The sequence below is a fragment of the Gadus chalcogrammus genome, chromosome 7 (genome assembly GCF_026213295.1).
Source record: "Gadus chalcogrammus isolate NIFS_2021 chromosome 7, NIFS_Gcha_1.0, whole genome shotgun sequence".
Lineage (NCBI taxonomy): Eukaryota > Metazoa > Chordata > Actinopteri > Gadiformes > Gadidae > Gadus > Gadus chalcogrammus.
This window is the reverse complement of record NC_079418.1, coordinates 29,473,252-29,498,038: the sequence shown is the minus strand read 5'-3', so window position 1 is coordinate 29,498,038 and position 24,787 is coordinate 29,473,252. Positions and strand designations below refer to the sequence as shown.

At 45.4% G+C, this 24,787-nt stretch overlaps 2 protein-coding genes across 6 annotated transcripts in view; one reads left to right on the top strand and one right to left on the bottom strand.

Annotated features, from left to right (window-relative positions):
• The first annotated feature begins 9 nt into the window (after positions 1-9).
• On the top strand, positions 10-6,326 carry trim47 (tripartite motif containing 47). The gene is made up of 8 exons (XM_056595515.1): positions 10-226; positions 980-1,191; positions 1,770-1,815; positions 3,255-3,350; positions 3,806-4,030; positions 4,450-4,472; positions 5,261-5,382; positions 5,797-6,326. Exons 1-8 carry the CDS (start codon positions 41-43, stop codon positions 6,324-6,326), a joined length of 1,440 nt encoding a protein of 479 aa, XP_056451490.1. The 5' UTR covers positions 10-40.
• A 9,838-nt stretch (positions 6,327-16,164) lies between these two features.
• trim3b (tripartite motif containing 3b) overlaps positions 16,165-24,787 on the bottom strand; it is a 34,710-nt gene continuing 26,087 nt past the window's right edge. For 4 of the 5 annotated variants that reach the window (XM_056595511.1, XM_056595510.1, XM_056595513.1 and 1 more), the window contains 11 exons: positions 24,424-24,525; positions 23,953-24,051; positions 23,445-23,597; positions 22,524-22,905; positions 21,586-21,689; positions 20,905-21,072; positions 20,378-20,546; positions 19,622-19,663; positions 18,742-18,812; positions 18,170-18,310; positions 16,165-17,443 (listed from right to left, as the gene is read on the bottom strand). In XM_056595511.1, coding sequence (XP_056451486.1) covers positions 17,291-17,443; positions 18,170-18,310; positions 18,742-18,812; positions 19,622-19,663; positions 20,378-20,546; positions 20,905-21,072; positions 21,586-21,689; positions 22,524-22,905; positions 23,445-23,597; positions 23,953-24,051; positions 24,424-24,525 — 1,584 coding nt within the window. In that variant the 3' untranslated portion in view covers positions 16,165-17,290. The remainder of the gene's footprint in view (positions 17,444-18,169; positions 18,311-18,741; positions 18,813-19,621; positions 19,664-20,377; positions 20,547-20,904; positions 21,073-21,585; positions 21,690-22,523; positions 22,906-23,444; positions 23,598-23,952; positions 24,052-24,423; positions 24,526-24,787) is intronic. The other variant, XM_056595512.1, reaches the window with a different exon arrangement.

Below are 24,787 nucleotides of genomic sequence, written 5' to 3'. Positions count from 1 at the left end.
GTACCTCTGCGCGCCGTGTTGTTGTTTTTTAAGGACCAACATGGCTACCGCGAGTGGTGCAGGAGAAGACCTCAGGAAAGAGCTGTCGTGCTCCATCTGTTTGGATTTCTTCAAAGAACCCGTCATATTAAAATGCGGACACAATTACTGCCGCTGTTGCATCCTCACGCACTGGGAGGAGACGGGCGACGTCTACAGTGGTTACCAGTGTCCCCAGTGTCGAGCGGTATGTGGCTGTGGTGGTGGTTTGCTGATGGGTTGTTTCCCATGCGTCAGTCAGTCGTTCCCTGTCTGTCTGTTCCCCGGTAGCTCCGTGTCGTGTCTCCGGTATTGTGGTCCTGGTAAAAGTGGCCGGCCTCGTGGGTGTGTGGACGGCACGGTGTTGGCAGCGTCGTCAGATGACGTCACCTCATTGCATCCTTTTTGGGAAGCGAAGATAACGATGGGAGAGAAATGCGTTGACGGGGACACATTGTGTTCACATTCCTCTCACATCGTTTGTCAAAGGCAGTTTCTGGATGATGTCTGTGCTACTCTTGTGGTAGAAATTAATGATTATATTCTATGGTAAACTATGATTAGTATTAGGCCTGTATATCTTAATGGTAGAAGACACACGGTGCCTGTGAGTCTGGGGTCAGAGCGTATGTTGGAAGGAACCCATGATAGGGGCAGGAAGCTACGGGGTTAATGCGTGCTGACCTCAGACTGGTGTCATAAAGTATTTTGTTGAAAATATGGTCGGACAAACTCATGATTGATGTGGGCGGAAACCTCGAACAAAGATACTGTTGTGTGTGTGTGGATAAAGAAGCAGACCCCCTCAGCTGCAGACCCCCTCAGCTATTATCGTTGTTATTGTTCTTACACAATAAAGTCTTTTGTCAATACTTGGTCCGGACCCCTCAAGGGTTTCTCTCTCTTAAAAAGTGTTTTATATCTCGGTTAAAATCTACCACACTGTCTGTCTCTGTCTCAGGTGTTCAACAAGAAGACCTTCACCAAGAACTACCTGGTCCAGAACCTGGTGGCCAAGGTGGAGGACTTTGAGTCGCTGAGCTCCTGTCCCCCACCCTGCAAACCGATCAAAGTGGACGGCAAGTGTGAGCAACACGGAGAGGAGCTGAAGCTCTACTGCGAGACGGACCACATGCCCATTTGTGTAGTCTGCAGGGAGTCTAGAGCACACAGGTATTACCTACTTAGTAGAAGAGGATTAGGATGTAGTTAGAGTGTGTGTGTGTTTTTAACAAGTTGTTACTGCTGTTCACTCGTCTTGTAATATCACCTGTTTCCTAAAACTGGCCTTACAAGTTCATCATTCAGTTTAAAAGGCTATTAACTGAACAGTTAATAATGCAACAATGGTGCGTTTAACTTGGCATCATAATCTTTTTTTGTTTGGCATTGCATTCAATCGGAAACGGTTGCATTGCCAAGTAAGCCTAAAAACCAAAGGGATGTGGTGTGTGGTGTGTTGTGTGTGGTTTGTTGTGTGTCATGTGCAGCCTTCTATTGCTGCGTGAGGCTGTAGGCTGAACTCTTGTCTAAACATCGACGTCCTTGACTCAACTCTCCCTGCTCACCAGTACAAACAAAAGGCTGTTATTGTGCCAATATCTATTATCAAACCACTTGTTTGGCCTCGGTTCTGACTGGCCCAAGCTATTCTATCTGAATACTTGGTAATATGTGTGTACTACTGCATGGTGTGTCTGTGTGCGGGTTTATACATGGGCCTTAATCCTGTGATCTTCTCTATGTTGTAGACACCATGAGGTCGTCCCAGTGCATGAAGTGGTCCACGACATGAAGGTATGAAAAAGAGTTTTGAGACAAGGTCTTGACTAGCCTGGTCCTACCAGATTCTCGTACTCAATTTCATTTGCACAGAGTGTCTGGCCACTCCATTGACAAACGTTAACTCACTTGAAGGCGGGTGTCTGTTGGCGTTTAAAACGATTGGATCTGCCTAGTGCCACTCTTGATCTGCCAAAAGCAAATCGCTAACGTTTGTTCTTGACAAACGTCTTCTGGCTACAACTCAAACTAGCACACAACCGCAACGAAATTGCTCTCAGCCAATCCCTCTTTTCGCCGATTGGACAGCCAAAAGAATTGCTGCAGAAAACCCGCAAATATATACTGCAAATCCAGACCCAGTACTGAAGGGAAATTAAAATTGAGCGGAAGTACGTAGGCGGGCGGAGCAAGGCTAGGTATTGACGTGATCACGTGTTCATAGTCCAGCCTCTAACAGTCTCATGTACTAGCACAGTCTGCATGATACTCCCAGGTCATGAACTGATTTACTTCTGCATTCCTGAAAAAACAAAGAGTTTGTAGAGGATTATCTTATCCTATTTGATTCTACATTCCAATGAATTACACAACTGACCTTAAGGATCACTCATGCCACTTTAGGGACACTGTCTGCCCGGAGACACTATCTTATGATAGCATTAAAATAACCCACAGTGCTATACAACATATAATCAAAGGACCCTGACAATAGAATTTTGCCATCTCAGGTGCCTCACTGCTCATTATCTACTCATATCTCCTCCTCCTCCTCTCTGATTTCCTCACAGATACCCATAATACAAAATGATATGGTAATGGTAGACCAGGGTATTACCCGACAGTATTACAAAATCAAAAAATCCTTGTCTTGTTAGATGTCAGTCTCAACGCATCCTATACGATTGCGCTATAACCTGGAGCTAAGATGAGATCCCTCATAGGCCAACTGAACATCACAAGCTGGAACCGGTTTGTGTCGCTTATACGTATATATGAGAAGATATTCTTCTTTCTGTCGGACAGACTTTGCACTGCGTGAGCATGTGTATGGTATTCTGCTGACAATGCTCAATTAAATCAATCCGTCGATGCTGAGGTAATTTTGTCCAGATGGAAAATGGAGGAGCTCACACGTTATTCGTACATGTCCATCCTGACAATTAAATGTAATGGGTTAGGCTAATACATAGGCGGAACAGGACATCTTTAGGCCGGTGATGGTTGATACACGTTAAAAACTATTCAACCCTTTTTACAGTCTTTTAATCAAGTTAAAAATGGCAACCACAACAATGGAGAATTGAAAAGAAATGGCTTGATTTTTTTTTCAATTGACCATGCGACGAAGAATCCTGTCAATCAAAATTCAATAGTCAAATAGCATGTTCTAGATCTATGATCCCATGAGGGGACAGATAAGCAGATGACTGGCTGCTGGGTCCTCCCTACAGATGGAGCTACAGCTGAGGCTGCTGGAACTGAACTGGCAGAAGTCGCGGTGTACCAGCGTCCGATTGGATGACGAACGCACCAAGAACGAGTTAAAGGTACGGCACCACGGCTGATCTCCATTCGACAGTGTTAATCAGTGTGCCCCTGATACGAGACTAAACTGATCACCTAAAACATTAATTGTATCAGAATCGGTTGCGATCACAGCAACTTATTATATTTCAATGTCATGCAAGTCTTTAGGGACGGTACATTAGAATGCATCATGGGATATTTTGTTGGTGATGCTCCACCATTTTGAGAGGACTCAGGCCGAGTTCTAGTACTGTAAAATCCTTAATCAACGTAAAAATACCGTAACTTAAGTCGTGCATGAGAAGCGCTGTGCCATCATCTCAAACGGCACAATAAATCATTAATAACTCCAAAAAAAAAAAAATGTAAAAAAAAAAAATCTGTCTCCGTCTGTGTGTCCGCATGTCCGTGTGTCTGTCCGTCCGTGTGTCTGTGTGTCTTTGTATCCCTGTGTCCCTGTGTCCGCACGCTGCAGCTGAGGAAGCAGCGTCTGAAGGAGAGGATCGAGGCGGACGTCGGCGCGCTGGTGCAGTTCCTGCTGGACGAGCGCGACGCGCTGCTGGACGGCCTGGACGCCGAGGAGGTGGCCACCAACGCCGTCCTCGACGACAACCTCAAGACGGTCAAGGCCGAGGCGGCCGTCGTGGACGCCACCATCGCTGACGTCAACGACCACATCGCCGGGAAGACCAGCTTCGAGGTCGGTCGCGGGCCAACGTCGTCTGTGGTGGTGGTGTTGTTGTTTCTTTGTCGTTGTTGATCATTGGTCAAGTCCCAAGACCAGTGGGTTGCATTTTTTCGGGACATTTCTTGGCTGAACAAGAGGGAACGTTTCTCCACTGGCTGACATGTACAATAGGGAAATGGTTTAGTATTAGGTGTTGTAGCTACTGCCGATTACTTTAATTGTCCTCATATTCTGCAACATTCATAGTCTATGTAATTGTACCTGGTACTTTACTTTGAAACCCTGTTGAATGAAGAGTGGATTCTAAACAATGTCTGCCAGGGGATTGCCACTTGAGTGAAGTTCAACTACTTTCCTCTGAAATGTTTAATCAGTGTAATTTAAAACGTTTTCTGTGTCATTAACACCTTCATTTCATTCTTTCTTTCCAGAGTCTTGCTCAGTCCTACAATGAGTAAGTGGTTTAATACTGTATTTATTTACCGCTTTCACTGAATATACCATGTTAATGGCATTAGGATGTATCTAACTTACACATTTGATGATGCAAAACAATAGCATAAAAACACACATCGTCACTATTAAACTGGTTTATTGCAATTTGTATGTTTCATCTACATCCTGACGTGTGTGTGTGTGTGTGTGTGTGTGTGTGTGTGTGTGTGTGTGTGTGTGTGTGTGTGTGTGTGTGTGTGTGTGTGTGTGTTCGCTCGCACGCGTGCTGTGGTAGATAATAACCAAATTCTATCACTTCAACTAAATAAGAGAGTATGAGGAACCGAGGAGTCCGGAGCAAGTATGACAGAAGACTTTATTGTTGAACAAGCAACAACATGGCCGAGTAGTTTGCAAAGCACTGCCGATCATAAGATTCCTGTCTTTTTATTCTCACACATCAAGCTATTCCCCCTATGGTATGCCCGCTCACAGAATGCATACTAGTTCTCCTTTTAAGGTAGGGCCGGTCAGCCATGCATTCATTTGAGACATATTGTTAACATCTGCAGCTCGTCTAAACTTTAAGTTGACGTCAGTGCACCCTGACGCCTTGACCCCAGACTCTCTGGCGCCGTGTCGAGTCTCTCCTATGGAGGGAAGAGGTGATGCAGCTGCTTTCCACTATTAATGTATTTATATGATATATAGGCCTGATAATGCTCATAGTTTGCCATACAAAGTAATGGTTCATTTCTTCCATAGTGCCTGTACCTGTGTGCTAACGGCGTTCTCTGTCACCCTCAGAGCCGTCCAATGCAAGGACTTCCCCCCCCTGGAGGCGGTGAACTGTCCCTCGGACTGGACAGACTTCTCGGGGCCCTTCCAGCTCATCGTGTGGAAGAAGATGATGCACGTGTTGCACACGAGTCAGTCTAACCCGTCTGTCGTCATGCATCTCTCCGTCTCAACCCCTCTCGCCCCCTTTGGGTCACGTCCCTCTCTCTCTTCCTAGTAGAGGTTCTGACCTCGGAATTATACACGTATTTCACACGCGTCGATGTCGTTGTAATCTTTCCATTTCGAAATGGAGCTCAAGAAAGTTTATCTGTCTCACTCTCCGTCTGTTGTCTTCTCACTCCCTTACTCTCATTTTGTCTCTGTCTTTCTTTCTTTCTCTCTCTCGCTCTCTACCGCTCTACCTCTCTCTCTCCTGCCTGTCTCTCTCTCTCGCTCTCTCGCTCTCTCGCTCTCTACCGCTCTACCTCTCTCTCTCTCGCTCTCTACCGCTCTACCTCTCTCTCTGTCTCTCTCTGTCTCTCTCTCTGTCTCCTTCTCTCCAGTGCCCCAGAACCTGACCCTGGACCCGGACACGGCCCACCCCAACCTGCTGATCACGGACTTCGACACCAAGGTGGAGGAGGGCCGGGCCTGCGGCCACGAGCCCGACCTGCCGGCGCGCTTCACGCGCTTCTTCAGCGTGCTCGCCACAGCCAGCTACGCCGGCGGCCAGCACTACTGGGAGGTGGACGTCAAGGACAAGGGCGTGTGGTACCTGGGCGTCACCACCGAGTCCAGCAACCGCAAGGGCTTCGTCAGCCTCACCCCGTCGGCGGGCTACTGGAGCCTGTGCCTCCAGGACCGGCTCTACGCCAACGGCGAGAACGGCCGCATCCCCGTGGCGGACTACTGGAACTCGCCGCGCGTGGGCGTCTACCTGGACTACGACAACGGGCGCCTGTGCTTCTACGACGCCGTCACCATGAAGAAGCTGTACATGTTCAGCACGCGCTTCGAGGAGCCCGTCTGCCCCTTCTTCAGCCCCGGGAAGAACGACCCGGGGAGCCGACTGCAGATCTGCCACTATTACTGAGGGGGAGGGAGGGGGGAGACTGCAGGTCTGTCACTATTACTGAGGGGGAGGGAGGGGGGAGACCGCAGGTCTGTCACTATTACTGAGGGGGAGGGAGTCGGGGAGACCGCAGGTCTGTCACTATTACTGAGGGGGAGGGAGGGGGGAGACCGCAGGACTGTCACTATTACTGAGGGGGGGGGAGGGGGGAGACTGCAGGTCTGCCACTATTACTGAGGGGGGGGGAGGGGGGAGACCGCAGGTCTGTCACTATTACTGAGGGGGGGGGAGGGGGGAGACCGCAGGTCTGTCACTATTACTGAGGGGGAGGGAGGGGGGAGACTGCAGGTCTGTCACGATTACTGAGGGGGAGGGAGGGGGGAGACCGCAGGTCTGTCAGTATTACTGAGGGGGAGGGAGGGGGGAGACCGCAGGCCTGTCACTATTACTGAGGGGGAGGGAGGGGGGAGACCGCAGGCCTGTCACTATTACTGAGGGGGAGGGAGGGGGGAGACCGCAGGTCTGTCAGTATTACTGAGGGGGAGGGAGGGGGGAGACCGCAGGTCTGTCAGTATTACTGAGGGGGAGGGAGGGGGGAGACTGCAGGAAAAATCGGCCGATACGCGTAAAAAGCGCAAATATCGGCCGACCGATATATTGGTTGATCACTACTGCAGATATGCCACTTTTACTGAGGAGGGTGGAGGTGGAGAATTGAAATAGGCCACTGTTACTGAGGGAGAGAGAGAGAGAGGGGGGGAGAGAGAGGCTGCAGATATGCCACTTTTAGTGAGGGGGAGGGAGGGAGAGGCGGCTACGGACATGCCAATTTTACTAAAGGATCGAGGGAAAGAGAGAGAGACTGCAGATATGCTACTATTACTGAGAGAGAGGGAGGTGCAATATGGCAGTAGCCTCTTTACCTCAAATAAACCGGGGCAATCCTTTTCATGCGCTCGGTAAACTGCTGGGTTACTTCTGAGGTTTAAGCAACTGCTTGGTTTCACAAGACGTATGAAGAGAGAAATGTCATTCTCTCTTATTGCAAGACTGATATCGTTTTAGACCGGAAGACTGACGGCTGACTAAATGTGGCTGAGGTAATGTTGTTCCGCTGGGGTCTTCGTCAGTGTTGTCGGAATGCAACCCTTTTTTGGGTCAAATGTTAAAATGTATCTTATTGATCTCTTAAACAGACAATCATATGTGTAACATTTTTCCGATTCGACCATCTTTTTATTTTTTGGCGGCCTGGACACTGAATTTTGTGCTTTTACGCAATAATATTCCACGGCGTCACGTATATATTTATCAGTTCATAAGCCTTTTACGTCACTGACGCCTTTATTGTATACGTTGTTCTTCGGAGCAGCAGTACTGCAAATTATCGAGTGTGTCCGTCTTGTGTTTGAAGATCACTTTGCAAATCTTAACATGGCGTTCTCTATGTGGATCAAAAGCACATTCTCAACCCGTCTCAGGGTAAAAATGATGACTCATGTCCCAGTTTATGGCTCGTTATTTCCCAATCCCAACTGGATGAGTGTGAATGTTTCATACAATCTATACTGTTTTGGCGAGTTAAGGAGAAGGTTTCCCTGATTGTTTGGGTGACTGACATGCCAATTTGCTATTGTGATTGCTTTTATTTTATTTTAATGCATTGAAGTCTGAATGTATGGAAACGTCTAATTTGGTTTTTATAGAATGTTAACACATTTTTGGACCTGTACATGAAAGATCGCAGAAATAAGAGTTAAATGTTGTTTTTTTCACGCAATGTTAATAAATGACCCAGTCATCAATGTTGCATGTTTTATTTTTTGATGCTTGGATGTCAAGCATTTGGTTGTTTTCCATGCAATGAAAGATTTACCAACTAATTGTTCCCTATCAATTGAAGACAATGACTTCCACATTCTTGACGCTCAGTAACTGATTTTCTCACTGTTCTTCAAAGGGGTCTTTATTTACTTACCATTACCTTAGCATCTTCTGCAGACATCCAAAAGGGCCGATTTGGGGTTTGCATTTCCCCCAGAGCAGGGACGCGGGAAGTCAGTCCGAGGGGGGGGTGCTGAGAGAGAATCTATATAATGACGTCATAATAAATGCTGCGCAACATCCGTTGTTTACAGAGACGAGATGAGGGGTGACGTCACATTCAGGGATCCGCTCTGATAAACACTCTACTGGTGTGTAAAAAGAGTTCTGCCAACTAGCCACTGTTATTCACAAACGTTAGCAAGTAAACAATGTGGAAATTAGAGTAAACTCGGCTGACACTGGGCTGAATTTCACACACTAACAACATGCCGACAAGCTGTTGCGGTCCGGGATTATACACAGCGTTATAACAAGGATTCAGGAGGTTATTTCTAAAGGTTTACAAAGGAAAGTGACAATAATAGAAAGCCTTAATTTTCATCCAGATTTCCGAGTTGTCTGATATGAGGAAAGTGACGGTTTCTCTGTCAAGTGAACCGCCCGTCTTTGCTCTTTTTTTGCCAACCAGTTTACGTGCGGGATTCCAGAATCAAAACGATAACATTCAGCGTGTCTATTAATATGGCAGCAACATTTTACACCAGTTTTAGAATGTTCACTACAACAGATGTTGAACACCAACATGCTTATGTAAAATCAGCATAGTACCGATAGGCCTAATATGATAAATATCATAAAAGGGGTGGATGTCAATAATTTAATGAAAAATCATGTAGTATGATAAAATTATACAACAAAAAAAAAGTATTGATTTGTTCAGAAAACTTTCTCACTTGCAGTTACAGCCAGGGGCCGCTGCAGCACCCTAAGCACCCCCACTTCCCGCGTCCCTGGGTAACACTGTTGTTTTTTATTGGTCGTCATGAAAAAAAACATAAAGGGGTAATAGTGTTGTTTTTTATTGGCCGTCATGAAAAAAAACATAAGGGGTAACACTGTTGTTTTTTATTGGTCGTCATGAAAAAAAACATAAGGGGGAACACTGTTGTTTATTATTTGTCGTCTTGAAAAAATACATAAGGGAAATAATAGAAATACACACATACATTTTAATGTCATGTATATCCTCTTTATTGATGATTGATTATTGTGTATTGTCATCGCCTCAGTGGTGCAGTGGGGTGCACTCTGCCTATCCCCCTGGAGACCGGGGTTCAAGTCCGGTTGATGACCTCTGTTGGAAGTTTATTATCTCTATTTCATGTGAATTATAAAGTCAAGTATAACCTTTGTGATGACTATAAACAGTATCTTGATGGTGCATTGTTAAGTTCGGAGGTTAACACTCTAAACAGCTCATGTTTCGATCCGTGCAAAAACGTCGACAGGGGTGCCACTGTTGTTTTTTATTGGTCAACATGGAAAAAACATGAGGGGTAACTGTCGTTTTTTATCGGCCGTCATGAAATAAATATAAGGGGAAAACACTGTTGATATTTATCAAATAAAACATAGGGGTAACACTGTCGTTTTTATCAAATGAAACATAAGGGGTAACACTGTCGTTTTTCTTTGGTCGTCATGAAAAAAACCATAAGGGGTAACACTGTTGTTTTTTATTCGTCGTCATGAAAGAAAGCATAATGGGTAACACTGTTGTTTTTTATTGGTCGTCATGAAAAAAAACATAAGGGGTAACAATGTTGTCTTTGTCAAATAAAATATAAGGGGTAACACTGTCGTTTTTTATCAGTCATCATGAAAAAAACAAGGGGTAACACTGTCGTTTTTTTATCATGACGACCAATAAAAACGACAGTGTTACCCCTTGTGGGTTTTTTCATGACGACCAAAGAAAAACAACAGTGTTACCCCCTATGTTTTATTTGATAAATATCGACAGTGTTACCCCTTATGTTTATTTCATGACGACCAATAAAAAACAGCAGTCTTACCCCTTATGTTTTTTTTCATGATGACCAATAACAACGACAGTGTTACCCCTTATGTTTTTTTTCATGACGACCAATAAAAAACGACAGTGTCGTTTTGATCAAATGAAACATGAGGGGTGACACTGTCGTTTTTCTTTAGTAGTCACGAAAAAAACTATAAGGGGTAACACTGTTCCTTTTTTTATTGGTCGACATGAAAAAAAACATAAGGGGTAACACTGTTGTTTTTTATTGGTCGTCATGAAAAAAAACATAAGGGGTAACACTGTTGTTTTTTATTGGTCGTCATGAAAAAAAACATAAAGGGGGTAACACTGTTGTTTTTTTTGGTCGTCATGAAAAAAAACATAAGGGGTAACACTGTTGTTTTTTATTGGTCGTCATGAAAAAAATCATAAAGGGGGTAACACTGTTGTTTTTTTTGGTCGTCATGAAAAAAAACATAAGGGGTAACACTGTTGTTTATTATTTGTCGTCTTGAAAAAAAACATAACGGGTAACACTGTTGTTTTTTATTGGTCGTCATGAAAAAAAACATAAAGGGGGTAACACTGTTGTTTTTTTTGGTCGTCATGAAAAAAAACATAAGGGGTAACACTGTTGTTTATTATTTGTCGTCTTGAAAAAAAACATAAGGGAAGTAATAGAAATACACACATACATTTTAATGTCATGTATATCCTCTTTATTGATGATTGATTATTGTGTATTGACATCGTCTCAGTGGTGCAGTGGGGTGCACTCTGCCTAACCCCCAGGAGACTGGGGTTCAAGTACGGTTGAAGACCTCTGATGGAAGTAACTTTTCTCTATTTCATGCGAATTATAAAGTCAAGTATAACCTTTGTGATGACTATAACCGGTGTCTTGATGGTGCATTGTTAAGTTCGGAGGTTAACACTCTAAACAGCTCATGTTCCGATCCCTGCAAAAACGTCGACAGGGGTGCCACTGTCGTTTTTTATTGGTCGTCATGAAATAAATATAAGGGGAAAACACTGTAGATATTTATCAAATAAAACATAGGGGGTGACACTGTTGTTTTTCTTTGGTCGTCATGAAAAAAAACACAAGGGGTAACACTGTTGTTTTTATCAAATGAAACATGAGGGGTAACACTATAGTTTTTATCAAATGAAACATAAGGGGTAACACTGTCGTTTTTCTTTGGTCGTCATGAAAAAAACCATAAGGGGTAACACTGTTGTTTTTTATTGGTCGTCATGAAAAAAAACATAAGGGTTAACACTGTTGTCTTTGTCAAATAAAATATAAGGGGTAACACTGTCGTTTTTTATCAGTCATCATGAAAAAAACAAGGGGTAACACGGTCGTTTTTTTTTCATGACGACCAATAAAAAACGACAGTGTTACCCCTTTTGGGTTTTTTCATGACGACCAAAGAAAAACAACAGTGTTACCCCCTATGTTTTATTTGATAAATATCGACAGTGTTACCCCTTATGTTTATTTCATGACGACCAATAAAATACGACAGTGTTACCCCTTATATTTTTTTTCATGACGACCAATAAAAACGACAGTGTTACCCCTTATATTTTTTTTCATATATATATATACTGAATAAAAACATAAGGGGTAACACTGTTGTTTTTTATTGGTCGTCATGAAAAAAACACAAGGGGTAACACTTTTGTCTTTGTCAAATAAAATATAAGGGGTAACACTGTTGTTTTTCCATCAGTCATCATGGGAAAAAAACATAAGGGGTAACACTGTCGTTTTTATCAAATGAAACGTAAAAAAAACTGTCGTTTTTTATCTGTGGTCATGAAAAACCCATAAGGGGGTAACACTGTTGAAAAGTATCGAATAAAACATAGGAGGTAACACCAGGGACGCGGGAAGAGTCTATATAATGACGTCATAATAAATGCTGCGCAACATTCAGGGCTCCGCTCTGATAAACACTCTACTGGTGTGTTAAAAGAGTTCTGCCAACTAGCCACTGTTATTCACAAACGTCAGCAAGTAAACAATGTGGAAATTAGAGTCAACTCGGCTGATAGTGTGTGAAATTCAGCACAGTAACAACATGCCGACAAGCTGTTGCGGTCCGGGATTATACACAGCGTTATAACAAGGATTCAGGAGGTTATTTCTAAAGGTTTAAAAGGAGTGACAATAAAAGAAAGCCTTCATTTTCATCCAGAGTTACGAGTTGTCTGATATGAGGAAAGTGACGGTTTCTCCGTCAAGTGAACCGTCCGTCTTTGCTCTTTTTTTGCCAACCAGTTTACGTGCAGTATTCCAGAATCATAACGATAACATTCAACGTGTCTATTAATATGGCAGCAACATTTTACACCAGTTTTAGAATGTTCACTACAACAGATGTTGAATACCAACATGCTTATGTAAATTCAGCATAGTAGGCTACGATATTCAGCTATCGACAGTTCTGCGTTGTGCGTCATAGCCTACGTCAGCCTACTCAGACAATGTTCTAAATAAAATGAAATGATAATATCATAAATATCATAAAAAGGGTGGATGTCTATAATTTAATGAAAAATCATGTTGTATGATAAAATTATAAAAAAAAAAAAAAAAGTATTGATTTGTTCAGAAAACCTTCTCACTTGCAGTTACAGCCAGAGGCCGCCAGGGGGGGGGGTGCTGCAGCACCCTAAGCACCCCCACTTCCCGCGTCCCTGCCCCAGAGTGTCCTGTAAGTTTTACTGGGATGACCTTTGGGTCATGGGTCGATAAAGCTTGAGACTTAAGACCTAATAACTCCAATTATTCAGACAATTCATAGTGTAATTCTTTAATATTTACAACAATATCCTTGCAGTAAGTAGACATATTGAGTATTTCATGTAATTGTGAGTCATGTAAGTAAATACTATTTCCATGATGATACCTTTTATCTGTGTCGGTAAATCAGTGATGATTAAAGATATGGACTGATGGAAAAAAAGATAATACATGGGCAAACCGTTGATATTTAGAACTGCAAAACGAAAAAACTCAAGATTATTTATTAATTAAACAAAGAAATTGATTAGCTTGACTAGATTTGACAAAGGTTGTAGAAACTAGATGGTAACCAGTTTCTGCAATCAGAACTTTAATGTAAACAGGTGCATGTGATTAACTTAGCAGTCTATATCATAGTGCTCTGTAGCCTGCACAGCTAACCCAAGGAGCTACAGCAGTGTTGCCCCATCTTTAAGGTCCTGTTTATCGGTTCATAGCCACAAGCAAACCAGGACTATTGGACGACGCTGAAGTTGGCATCCGATTCGCAGCATCCGATTCAGCAGCTGGTCCACTTTAAATCGGTCCTGATTGAAAACCACTACACCTAGACTCTTCAAATCTGGACTAGATTATCACAGTGAGGCTATACATTATAATAAACATAGTTACAGATTTGTGAAACCTTTTTTCTATTTGTGAAAATGCAATACAGGATCATTTTAATGCTTTTTAGGGGTTCAGACTGCATTAGAACGGGTCCTGATTGAAAACCACTACACCTAGACTCTTCAAATCTAGACTAAATTATCACAGTGAGGCTATACATTATGTAAAACATAGTTTCAGATTTGTGAAACCTTTACCCTATTTGTGAAAATGCAATAAAGGCACATTTTAATGCCTTTTAGGGGTCCAGACCGCATTAGAACTGATCCTGATTAAAAACCACTACACCTAGACTCTTCAAATCTGGACTAAATTATCACAGTGAGGCTATACATTATGTAAAACATAGTTTCAGATTTGTGAAACCTTTAACCTATTTGTGAAAATGCAATGCGGTCTGGACACCTAAAAAGCATTCAAATAAGCCTGTATTGCATTTTCACAAATAGGGTAAAGGTTTCACAAATCTGAAACTATGTTTTACATAATGTATAGCCTCACTGTGATAAAGTAGTCCCGATTTGAAGAGTCTAGGTGTAGTGGTTTTCAATCAGGACCGATTTGAAGATTCTAAGTGGTTTTCAAGCCGAATCGGATGCTGCGAATCGGATGCCAACTTCAGCGTCGTGACTATTGGTGCGTTCCAGAGCCCATCCAAAGCAATGGGATGTGGGACTTATCCTACCTGAACTGTACTAGCTCCTACTTGGTGATAGGTCGATCACCCCCCAGTTCGCTATGAGGTTCCACTTCGACGGTGGGATGTTCCACTTCGACAGGCATTCCAGTTCACTTTTCTTATTTGGAGGTAGGATAAGTCCCACGTCCCACAGGTTTGTATGGGCTCTGGAACGCACCATAATCCCTTATCGTGCGTTCACACCAAAAAAACGAAGTCTAATTTGCTCGCGCGAGTAGAAAAATGTTACTCGCTCGAGTGATTTGCATGAGTTGGATTTACTTGCCTTAGTTTAATAGGGGGGACTCCCTCCTATGACTGATTACGTTTTATTTCGGCAATTAAATCACAACCATGGCCAAGATAATAAACCACTATGAGCCTTTACTTAACGTTCTGGAAGTACAAGAGACGTCGGAGAACCTGACGCAGTCGTTTTAGATTCATAATATCATCCGCTTTTGACCGTGATATTATATGATATATCACATAGATATAGAGCAACGGGAGTCGCAAACGGCAACAATAACTTTCTCCTCCATGCTGCGGTTCACTCTGCATCTCAGCTCATGGAGTGAACGCTGATTGGCTGTGACGAGACGACCCAGCATCAGGCGAAATACGCGGAAAAGTTTAAATATTTCCACTCGAGCGAAGGGTTCTCGCGAGTAGAATCACGCAAAATCAGTGTGAACCTGGGTGTTTAAGCTGCACCTTGCATCAATCCGCACATTTTCGGGTGAAAAGTTTGCCTCTGTGAACGTGTTTGATGTATTTGCAAAGACGCGTTTAACTTTTTATGGCTTTTCCCCGCCCCTTTTTTGGTGTGAACGCGTCTTTAGGGAAGCAGATGCACGTTGAGTTTGTGACGGCTGAATGAAAAGCCCCTAAAAACGCAGGATGTAAGCAAAAAGTGAGGCAACCGCTGAGTTAGATGTGAGTATAAAGCGAAAGACCAAACGAACACGAAGTAAACACACAGCGCACGGTTGCGTCCCAAAGTGACTGTCTGCAATTAGGACCGCACGTTTTGCGACACACAATACGTTACAGTCAAAAGAAGTGTGGATGATAAATACACACAAATCCATATATTACTCTTGTAAACTATATAACCTTTTTTCTCATTATCTTTGTGCAACGTTCGACAACGACGTACAACAACACATTTTGGCAGCGGTAAATGACTGTTTGTCTTAATGTGAGCATGTTGAAAGGATCCTCAACACTAGGTGGTGCTGTCGTTCCCCAGGGAACGTCAATAGTTGGTTGGCAAAGAGGAGAGAATGCGAGGTCAAAATGCACCCGTTAGAAAAATAGATTTCGAGGAAATCATGTAGAAAAGAAAATCTAAAAAATAAATACAATTCCTTTGGAAAATCATACAGCGCAATGACACATTTATAATGTGTTTCTTGATGTTTCCTACTTTAAACAGCTGCCTACTACCGCTGAATGTATTGATATACTACAGTGTGTTATATATCCGTTATATAGGGAACTAACCTTGGCCCTATATATATATACACATATATATATATGTATACATATGAGTAGGCCTATGTATACCAACCCTGAGGTTCTAGAAAGGACCACGCCACAGACCAGGGGGATGTGAATGACTCCTAACCTATTTACATTGAGGCCTGGCACTTTTCCGCAGACAACAATGGGAGTGGAGATGTTCAGAGATGAAGGACAAAAAAGGACAACCTATTTCATCTTCAGAAGTAAACTGACAACAATTAAATCTGTCTAATTATATATAATATGTGTACGGGCAATCCGATTGTCTAGATGTCTGGTTTAGATTCTTACGATTCGGTGTGTGGAACTAGAGCTATACAATACAACCATAATGTAGGATATTATACTATGTTGATAAGGTTTGGGGGTGGGGGGGTGGGGCTTTGGTTAAAGTCATAAAAGAGCCTGATAGAGGATGAATCCTTGTTGTAATCTTTGCCTGCGTCTCATTGGAATGAATGGAAAGGATTCAGAAACAACGTAGAAAAGGGAAAATCTGGATTTTGTGTACTCCGGGAATCTGGGCCATATAGGAAAGGCGATCGTTAAAAGTTCATTTTAAACACCAAATTTGATTGGTAACCAAGGATGCACATGAAGGCATATGATTCATGTCCTTATTTGATACGTCAGTTCTTTACACTCGGGATATTCATGGCTACGGCTATGTTAGCTTGATATATATAAACCTTGGCCAGTATGGGTTCATCTCTTCAGGCCGTTCTGACCAGTTATGACCAGTAAAGGTAGCACACTGTATTGCAGGTTGCTGTGGTAAAATATATTATCGCCAGCAACGCATAACCAGGAGACTGCTATGTCTGTCCTCCAGCCAAGCAATAGCCTTTAAGATTATCGAAAGCATTACCCAAAAAGCACGGCGTTCCAAGCGCAACTTCCCGCCGCTTTGTAAAGTTATCGATAGTGTGTGACTTAAAAGTTGACAACTTCAGAACAATTGGTTGTAGATTGAAGATAGAATACGCTAAATAGAACGGCAGTTCAACAAAAGTCAAGAGGAATCTCAGCGCAACATTTTAGGGGGTTCTCCTAAGCGATATTGGTGCAGAGGCGGGATTTGGGAGATCTAGCCATGGAACGTCACGTGCACGATAGAGTTCCGCTCACGTGCACGAGAGCGTTCTGTTCGCGTGCACGAGAGCGTTCTGTTCACGTGCACGAGAGAATTCCCATCACGTTTACTGTACTCCACTCACGTGCACAAGAGAGTTCCGCTCGCGTGCACGAGAGAGTTCGGCTCACGTGCACTGTCCTCCGCTCACGTGCAACGAGAGAGTTCTGTTCACGTGCACGAGAAAGTTCCGCTCCAGTGCACGAGAGAGTTCTGTTGACGTGCACGAGAGAGTTTGGCTCACGTGCACTGTCCTCCGCCGACGTGCACGAGAGACTTCCACTCACGTGCACGAGAAAGGTCCGCTCACGTGCACTGTCCTCCGCTGACGTGCACTGTCCTCCGCTCAGCCTCACTGCAGGTAGCGGTAGACCTTGAAGCAGTGGTTGCCGGAGTCGGCCACGGCCACGTTCCCGTCCGAGGTGAGCGCCAGGCCCTGTGGCCCGTACAGGGGGTCCGCAGACGTGTTGATGTAGGACAGGAAAGAACCTGTGCTGTCAAAGACCTAACACACACACACACACACACACGAAAAACAAGGAAGGGATTACAAAATGCTCTCTACATCCCCCCCTTCCTGAGTTCCAACAGGTTTCACCGTTGTTTATTTTGGAACAGTTCTGTAAACACCAAAGTCGTAAATCCATGAGACCCCCTCCCGAGGAAGGACCCTCTCTCAACCCTCGCCCATCTGGTTGTAATAAAGTCTGGTTGGGTTGGGGGAAGGGCTCACATTCGAGAGAAGATAAGACCTTTCTGGAGGTAGATCACCCAGACACAGTCCACACAATACACTCTGTTTATGTTAGAGAGAGAGAGAGAGAGAGAGAGAGAGAGAGAGAGAGAGAGAGAGAGAGAGAGAGAGAGAGAGATGAGGAGAGGAGATGACGAGAGAGAGAGTGAGAGATGAGAGAGAGAGAGAGAGAGAGAGAGAGAGAGAGAGAGAGGCGAGGAAGGAGAGAGAGAGAGGAAGGAGAGAAAGAGAGAAAGGCGAGGGACAGAAAAATAGAGAGACTGAAAGAGAGAGAGAGAGAAAAAGAGAGAACTTACCCTTACCCAGGGCTGGAATTTACACACACAGATCTGACACAGCGTTGCTCTGTGTTTTCCCGCTCTAAAGTTGAACACTTTAAGAATAAGCTCCATAAGACGTTCCACTAAATGTCAGCTGACCTGGGGGGAGAGCCTGTGTCAGTGAGGACGTAAAGCGGGTGACGGTCGGGGGTCTCACCTGTATTCTGCTGTTCCCCCAGTCGGCCACAATGATGTTTCCATTGGCGTCCACGGCCACGCCGGTGGGCGCGTTGAACTGGCCGTTCCCTTCCCCGTGGGAGCCGAACCGGAAGAGGAACTCTCCGTCCGCGTTGTACACCTGAGGAGCAACCAGGAGACAACATGGCCGCCGCTTACATTCAGGGCATTTAGCAGGCGCTTTTTTATCCAAAGCGACTTACAATAAGTACATTTGTCAGAAGAAAGAAACAACAATGTATCGTTGTCGGTACAGTAAGGATGTTCGTAGAACCAAGTGCCAAGCACCAACAATCACGAGGTTACCCCATTCCCCGTAAATAACAAAGACAGCTAGGATAAATGGTACACAGCTAAGTACTTTTACTAAGCGCGACGTATAATAAGTGCGTACATTAAGTGCCAGGACAAACAACATACAATAAGTAGGAGGGCTGGGACGGGGTGACTATGCAGAGTCCAGGTGAACTCTAAAGAAGTGAGTCTTGAGGGTTTATACAGTGGTGAGGGTGAATGATGATCATTCTTTTCTGTAATATTTTCATATTTTACCTTCACAGAGTGATTGTGGAAGTCGGTCACGATGATTTCGTTCTTGTTGTTCACAGCCACAAAGTGCGGACCTGGAGAAAAGGGATCATATTGCAGTGTTAATGCACGGTTTGATGTCTTTTTCTGCACTTGGGAAGGAGGATTATGCCGATAGCCACCCAACTTGTTTTCCAACACTTGCTTTAACCGTTTGATTAAACCATAAGTAGAGTTGTGTCAAAAAAAATATCAGTGTTTTAATCTCAAAATCCAGACTTTTACCCCCAATTGTATATACTTTTTTTTTTGTAGAATCAGAGTTAATCACTTGATTGGGTAAAAACAAGAGCCATTTGTTTCATGCACAAAGATGCTCCACGTTGATAAAATTGAAATCAATCTCTGCATACGACAACCAAACAATCACAAAACCACTCCATCTCAATGGGCTCTTACAACTTTATAGTTGTAAGCATTAGATGGTTTTAAAGCTGAATGCTTTAATGTATTATTGAAGTATTTGATCCAGATAGTAAAAGGAGAAATCACTGATGCTTCCTATACTGTTATTGCATTATTGACACACATTTCACTTCTATTTCTTGCTTACGTTGTCATCACAATGTTATTTGATTCTGTTATTTCGCGGTCACGTCACATCAGTTTCATATGCCAACATTATCATCATATAAAACAATTACAAATACGGAAGAATCAACAAAACACGAGTGACATGGTACTACTGATCTTCCTGATCACATTCCACAACAAACCATACCTCACATGGGTTAAATAAAAACAGGTTGATCAAAAGGTGTGTTGGAGAGTAACTAGGGAGCAAGGTTAGACAAGGCACTGGGTTACAGACTACGGTGGTACCAACCCCACACTCAATACTTACTGAAAACTGGGACTGACTTATTTACAATTGGGCCAAGTTTTTCTGAAGGGGAGAACAGGAGGAAGAACAGACATAGAGGAGGGTATTCAGAGATGAAAGATGGGCAATAGGAAATGAGGGCATAACCTGAACGCTCTTCACAGAACCAAAATGAGTCGGTGTGCGGGAACCCCTCCTCACCTCTCAATTATCCCTACTATCCCCTTGGTTCACTATCAGAGGAGTGGACCACCTTCCAGAAGCCCCTCCCCTTACCGGCCAGCAGCCCCTCCTTCACCTTTTTAATACAAATGAGAAGCCCCACCCCTTACCTGCCAACTACCTATCAGAAGCTCCTCCTCTCACCTGCTAACTACCTCTCAGAAACCCCTTCCCCTCACCTACTGACTACCTTTCATAAGCCCTTCCCCTCACCTACTAACTACCTTTCATAAGCCCCTCCCCTCATCTACTAATAACCTATCAGAAGCCTCTGTTCCTTACCTACTGATTACCCATCAGAAGCCCCTCCCCTCCCCTGATAACAACCAATCAGAGGCTCCACCATTACCTGCCTGCTACCTTTCATAAGCCCCTCCCCTCGCCTGCAAACTGCCTCTCGGATGTCCCTTCCTCTGACCTGCTGATTACCTATCTGAAGCCCCACTACCTCACCTGCTAATTACCCATAAGATGCCCCTCCCCTTACCAGCTAACTCCCTTGCATAAGCCACTCCCCTCACCTGCTAACTACCTTTCATAAGCCCCTCCCCTCACCTGCAAACTGCCTCTCGGACGTCCCCCGCGCTCCGAACTTGTTGACCAGCTTCCCGTTGGACTGGAAGATGAAGACGCAGCAGGCCTTGTTGTCCACGGCGATGATGTGTCCATTCCTGTCCACGGCCACGCCCTTCGGCCCCATGAGACGCCCCGCCCCGATTTTGTTCTGGGGATGAGGAAGTGAGGAAGGGGGGGGGAAGGTGAATAAAACAGCATCCCAGATGGAGATGTAAATACAGAATAGGGTATGATGACGGGATTTGGGAGTTGGGAATTTGTTTGAACAAAATGGTGTAGATTAGATTAGATACAGTTTTATTAGTCCCCCGTAGGAGTAATTTGTTTGTTGCAACAGCCCAGCAGAAGTGGAAAACACAGGATAGGATACAATAAATCAAAATGACAAAGTACTAATGAAAACAAAAATAGACGCCAAGGTAAATGATAAACAAAAAAAAGTGTTTCAGAATTGAACACCGTCCAAAACTTGTTTTTGTCTTTGCGTTGGTGGGTCAATATGTCACCTTGAACTTGCCGTCCGATGAGAAGATGCTGACCCAGCGGTTGTCATAATCCGCCACCACGATGTCCCCGTTCAGGTCCACGCTCACACCCGTAGGCCTCTGGAGCTGCCCCGGGGAACGCCCCCGCACCCCAAACCGCATCTTGAACTGCCCGTCGTTGGAGAACACCTGCGGACGAAAGGAGGTCAGAAGAACAGTCTGGTGCAAAGACTCACAGTGGTGGGACTCCAGTGCTACAGAGCTGGGCTGGTATGAAGTAGTGATCGACCGATACATCAGCCGGCCGATATTATCGGCAGATATTTGTGTATCGGCATCGGCCGATCTTTTTCGCACATTTTATTTTATATTATTTTATTTTTCATGACATTATTTACAGACAATTCAATAAATGTTCCTATTTTAAACTGAGACTTGTAACGTTTGTTATCATTGTGAAATTTTTATGAAGTAAATTTAGGGGGCAAAAGCAGTATCGGCTCCAAATATCGACTCAAGAAAAGAGTCGGCTAAGACTGATGAAAGAAAATCGTTATAGGCTTTAAAAAATCCATATCAGTCGATCCCCAGTCTGCAGGGTGATGTTTTTGATTTGAAAGTACTATATATGTTGCTATAATGTCAAAATCAGTCAGTCAGTCAATCATCAGGCAGTCAATCATCATCAGTCATCAGTCCCACCTGTATGCACTGGTTGTTGCTGTCTGCCACCACCACCCTGCCGTTGCTTGAGGCTGAGATGCCCTGGAGGTTGGTGAACTCGCCCTTCTCTCTGCCTCTTGAACCTGAGGAGACAAAGACCTTCAGCTTCAGGGACACCTTCAATAACCCAGCCAAAAAATGACAAAGAAGTCCATGAGCTGATAGATTTGACTAATAAAATAAATTATTTTTTTCAAAATGAAGCCTTTGTGGCCCTAGCCCTTGGGGCCCTAAACCTTGTGGCCCTGGGCTCTTGGCCCTCGCCCTTGGGGCCCTGAACCTCGTGGCCCTAGGCTCTTGGGCCTCGCCCTTTGGGCTCTAAACCTCTTGGCCCTAGCCCTCGCCCTTGGGGCTCTAAACCTCGTGGCCCTAGCCCTCTTGGCCCTCGCCCTTGGGGCCCTAAACCTCTTGGCCCTAGCCCTCTTGGCCCTAGCCCTTGGGGCCCTACCGTGGCCCTAGCCCTCTTGGCCCTAGCCCTTGGGGCCCTACCGTGGCCCTAGCCCTCTTGGCCCTAGCCCTTGGGGCCCTACCGTGGCCCTAGCCCTTGGGGCCCTAAACCCCGTGGCCCTAGCCCTCTTGGCCCTAGCGCTTGGGGCTCTAAACCTCGTGGCCCTAGCCCTCTTGGCCCTCGCCCTTGGGGCCCTAAACCTCTTGGCCCTAGCCCTCTTGGCCCTCGCCCTTGGGGCCCTAAACCTCGTGGCCCTAGCCCTCTTGGCCCTCGCCCTTGGGGCCCTAAACCTCGTGGCCCTAGCCCTCTTGGCCCTCGCCCTTGGGGCCCTAAACCCCGTGGCCCTAGCCCTCTTGGCCCTCGCCCTTGGGGCTCTAAACCTCGTGGCCCTAGCCCTCTCGGCCCTCGCCCGTGGGGCCCTACCGTGGCTCTACCCCCCTGGCACTCCCGGCGGGGGGGGGACACCCACCTACTCTGTAGATGAGCTCGTCCTCGATGGGGTTCTCCTTCTTCTTGGTGGTGCTGTACATGCTGGAGGGCCGGCGCAGCGCCTTCTGCCGCACGTGGCCCCCGGGGCCGCTGGGGGACTTGACGCGGCGCTTCACGTCGTCGGGGGACTGCGGCGCGTCGGAGGGCTTGAGGGCCCGCAGGCGGAAGGGGCTGCCGCGGAGGGGCTGGCCGTAGAGCGCCAGGCCGAACAGGAAGTCGCCCTCGGCACGCAGGACGTAGCTCACCTCGTACGTGCCGTTCTTGTTGTCCGTGACCTCGGCGTCGGCCGCGGCAACGCCGTCGCCCGCCGAGGTGATCTCCGCCCGCAGGAGGGCGTTGCCCGTCCGCACCAGCTCCCCGTCCTGTGGGGGGGGGGGGGGGGGGATAGGGGGCAGGGTTATATAAAGGGAGGGGCCGGTGAGGAGGAGGAGGTGGAGTCAAGGAGGAGAGGGAGGGAGAGAGAGAGAGAGAGAGAGAGAGAGAGAGAGAGAGAGAGAGAGAGAGATAAGGAAGAGAGAGAGTAGAGAGGAGAGAGGAGAGAGAGAGGGAGAGAGAGAGAGAGAGAGAAGAGGGAGAGAGAGAGAGAGAGAGAGAGAGAAAGAGAGAAAGAGAGAAAGAGAAAGAGAAAGAGAGAGAGAGAGAGAGAGAGACAACTGAACAGAACAAGAAATGAACAACCACCATATAACCTCAGGGTAGCTCTAGGTAGTGTCTGCAAACAAACTACTATACCTGTATGTAAAAATAACGTAAAATTAACAAAATCGAATGATTCAATAATTTTCTTACTGATGCAAATCAAATGTTCCCCTGGAAAAAAAAACATAATAAAAACAAACAAAGATATCAACCAAAAACGCCCACTGCTGAATGTAGTCCTGGACTCTGTCCGGTGCCGTACCTTGTCCTTGGTCGTCACGGTAACGCTCTGGGGCACCCCCGTGGTGGCGTGGCGCAGGCCCTCCCCGGTGGCCACCGAGGTGTGGGCCACGGCCGCCGTGGTGATCAGGACCCCCAGGTTCTGGATGGAGCGGCGCAGCCCGTCCGTCTCCACCTGCAGGGGGCAGCAGAGGCACACGACGATACGGCCACACACACACACTCAGTGAGCGACACTTAAAATAAGTTAGTTGCTCTTAGTCAATAACCATACAAACCGTACCCGTAATCAACATCATGTTATGACAGAAGATACTAAAACATCTAATCAGCAAAAAATGGGAGCAATGTGAACTATTCTAGTGAGAGAACTATTCTAGAGAGAGAGCGAGAGTGAGAGTGAGAGTGAGAGTGAGAGTGAGAGTGAGAGTGAGAGTGAGAGCGGGAGCGAGAGCGAGAGCGAGAGAGAGAGAGAGAGAGGGAGAGAGAGAGAGAACGGGGGGGGGCCAGTGTGAACAGACATCTCTTACCTGACAGTCCAGGTGTGCGTTCTGATGCGGTTTCTCTGGGAAGTCGTGTCTCGCCAGTGCGGTGACACGCTCGCTCATCTGCTTCTGCACCAGCAGCACCTGGCCGCCAAACGCAGGCGAAGTAGCATGTAATGACTGTTTTCTGCATCATTATTGTAATTTTACTGTGGTTCTGGTGGTGTGGATCTGTCGAGCACTAAAAAAAGTGCACTATAAAAAAAGTATAATTACATTATTAGTACTTTACTATACCAGAACAAAATCAGTTTACTCATATTGTGATTCAAGGAACATACATCTTTGGAACATAAACAGCGTATGAATTTATTTAGAGATTTCTGCTTTTAGCCAACAAGTTTTACTGCATTGGTGTTGCTGCAATTCCATTGGCTGCAACTAGCATCAGTCACATTAACCGACTGCTCCCGTGGTTTGATTGGCTGTGGGTCCTCTTTGTGCGCGGGGACCTACCTCCGTGGAGCTCCCGTGGCTGAGGGCCTGCTCTGTGAAGCCACAGCTGCTCTGGATGTGCTCTGCCCCCTGCAGGAGGGAGGTCAGCTGGGCCTGCAGCACCTGGGGGGAGGAGCGGAGAGGATGGAAGCCCATTGGATGAGAGAAAAGGGGACAGATTGAGGAAGGCGAGAGAGAGAGTAAAAGTAGCAGGAAGATGTGAACGGTCACATCGAACGTCTGTTTGACTGTCTGTCATACTTGAGAAACTTTCTAGTGCAGAGTTAAGTTTAACGGAGCAAATAGAAAAGTGACATAGTGCAGCTTTAAAAGATAGTAGTCAATGTCAAGAAAGCGTCGTTGTCAGTGCCCATGTCTAAACATC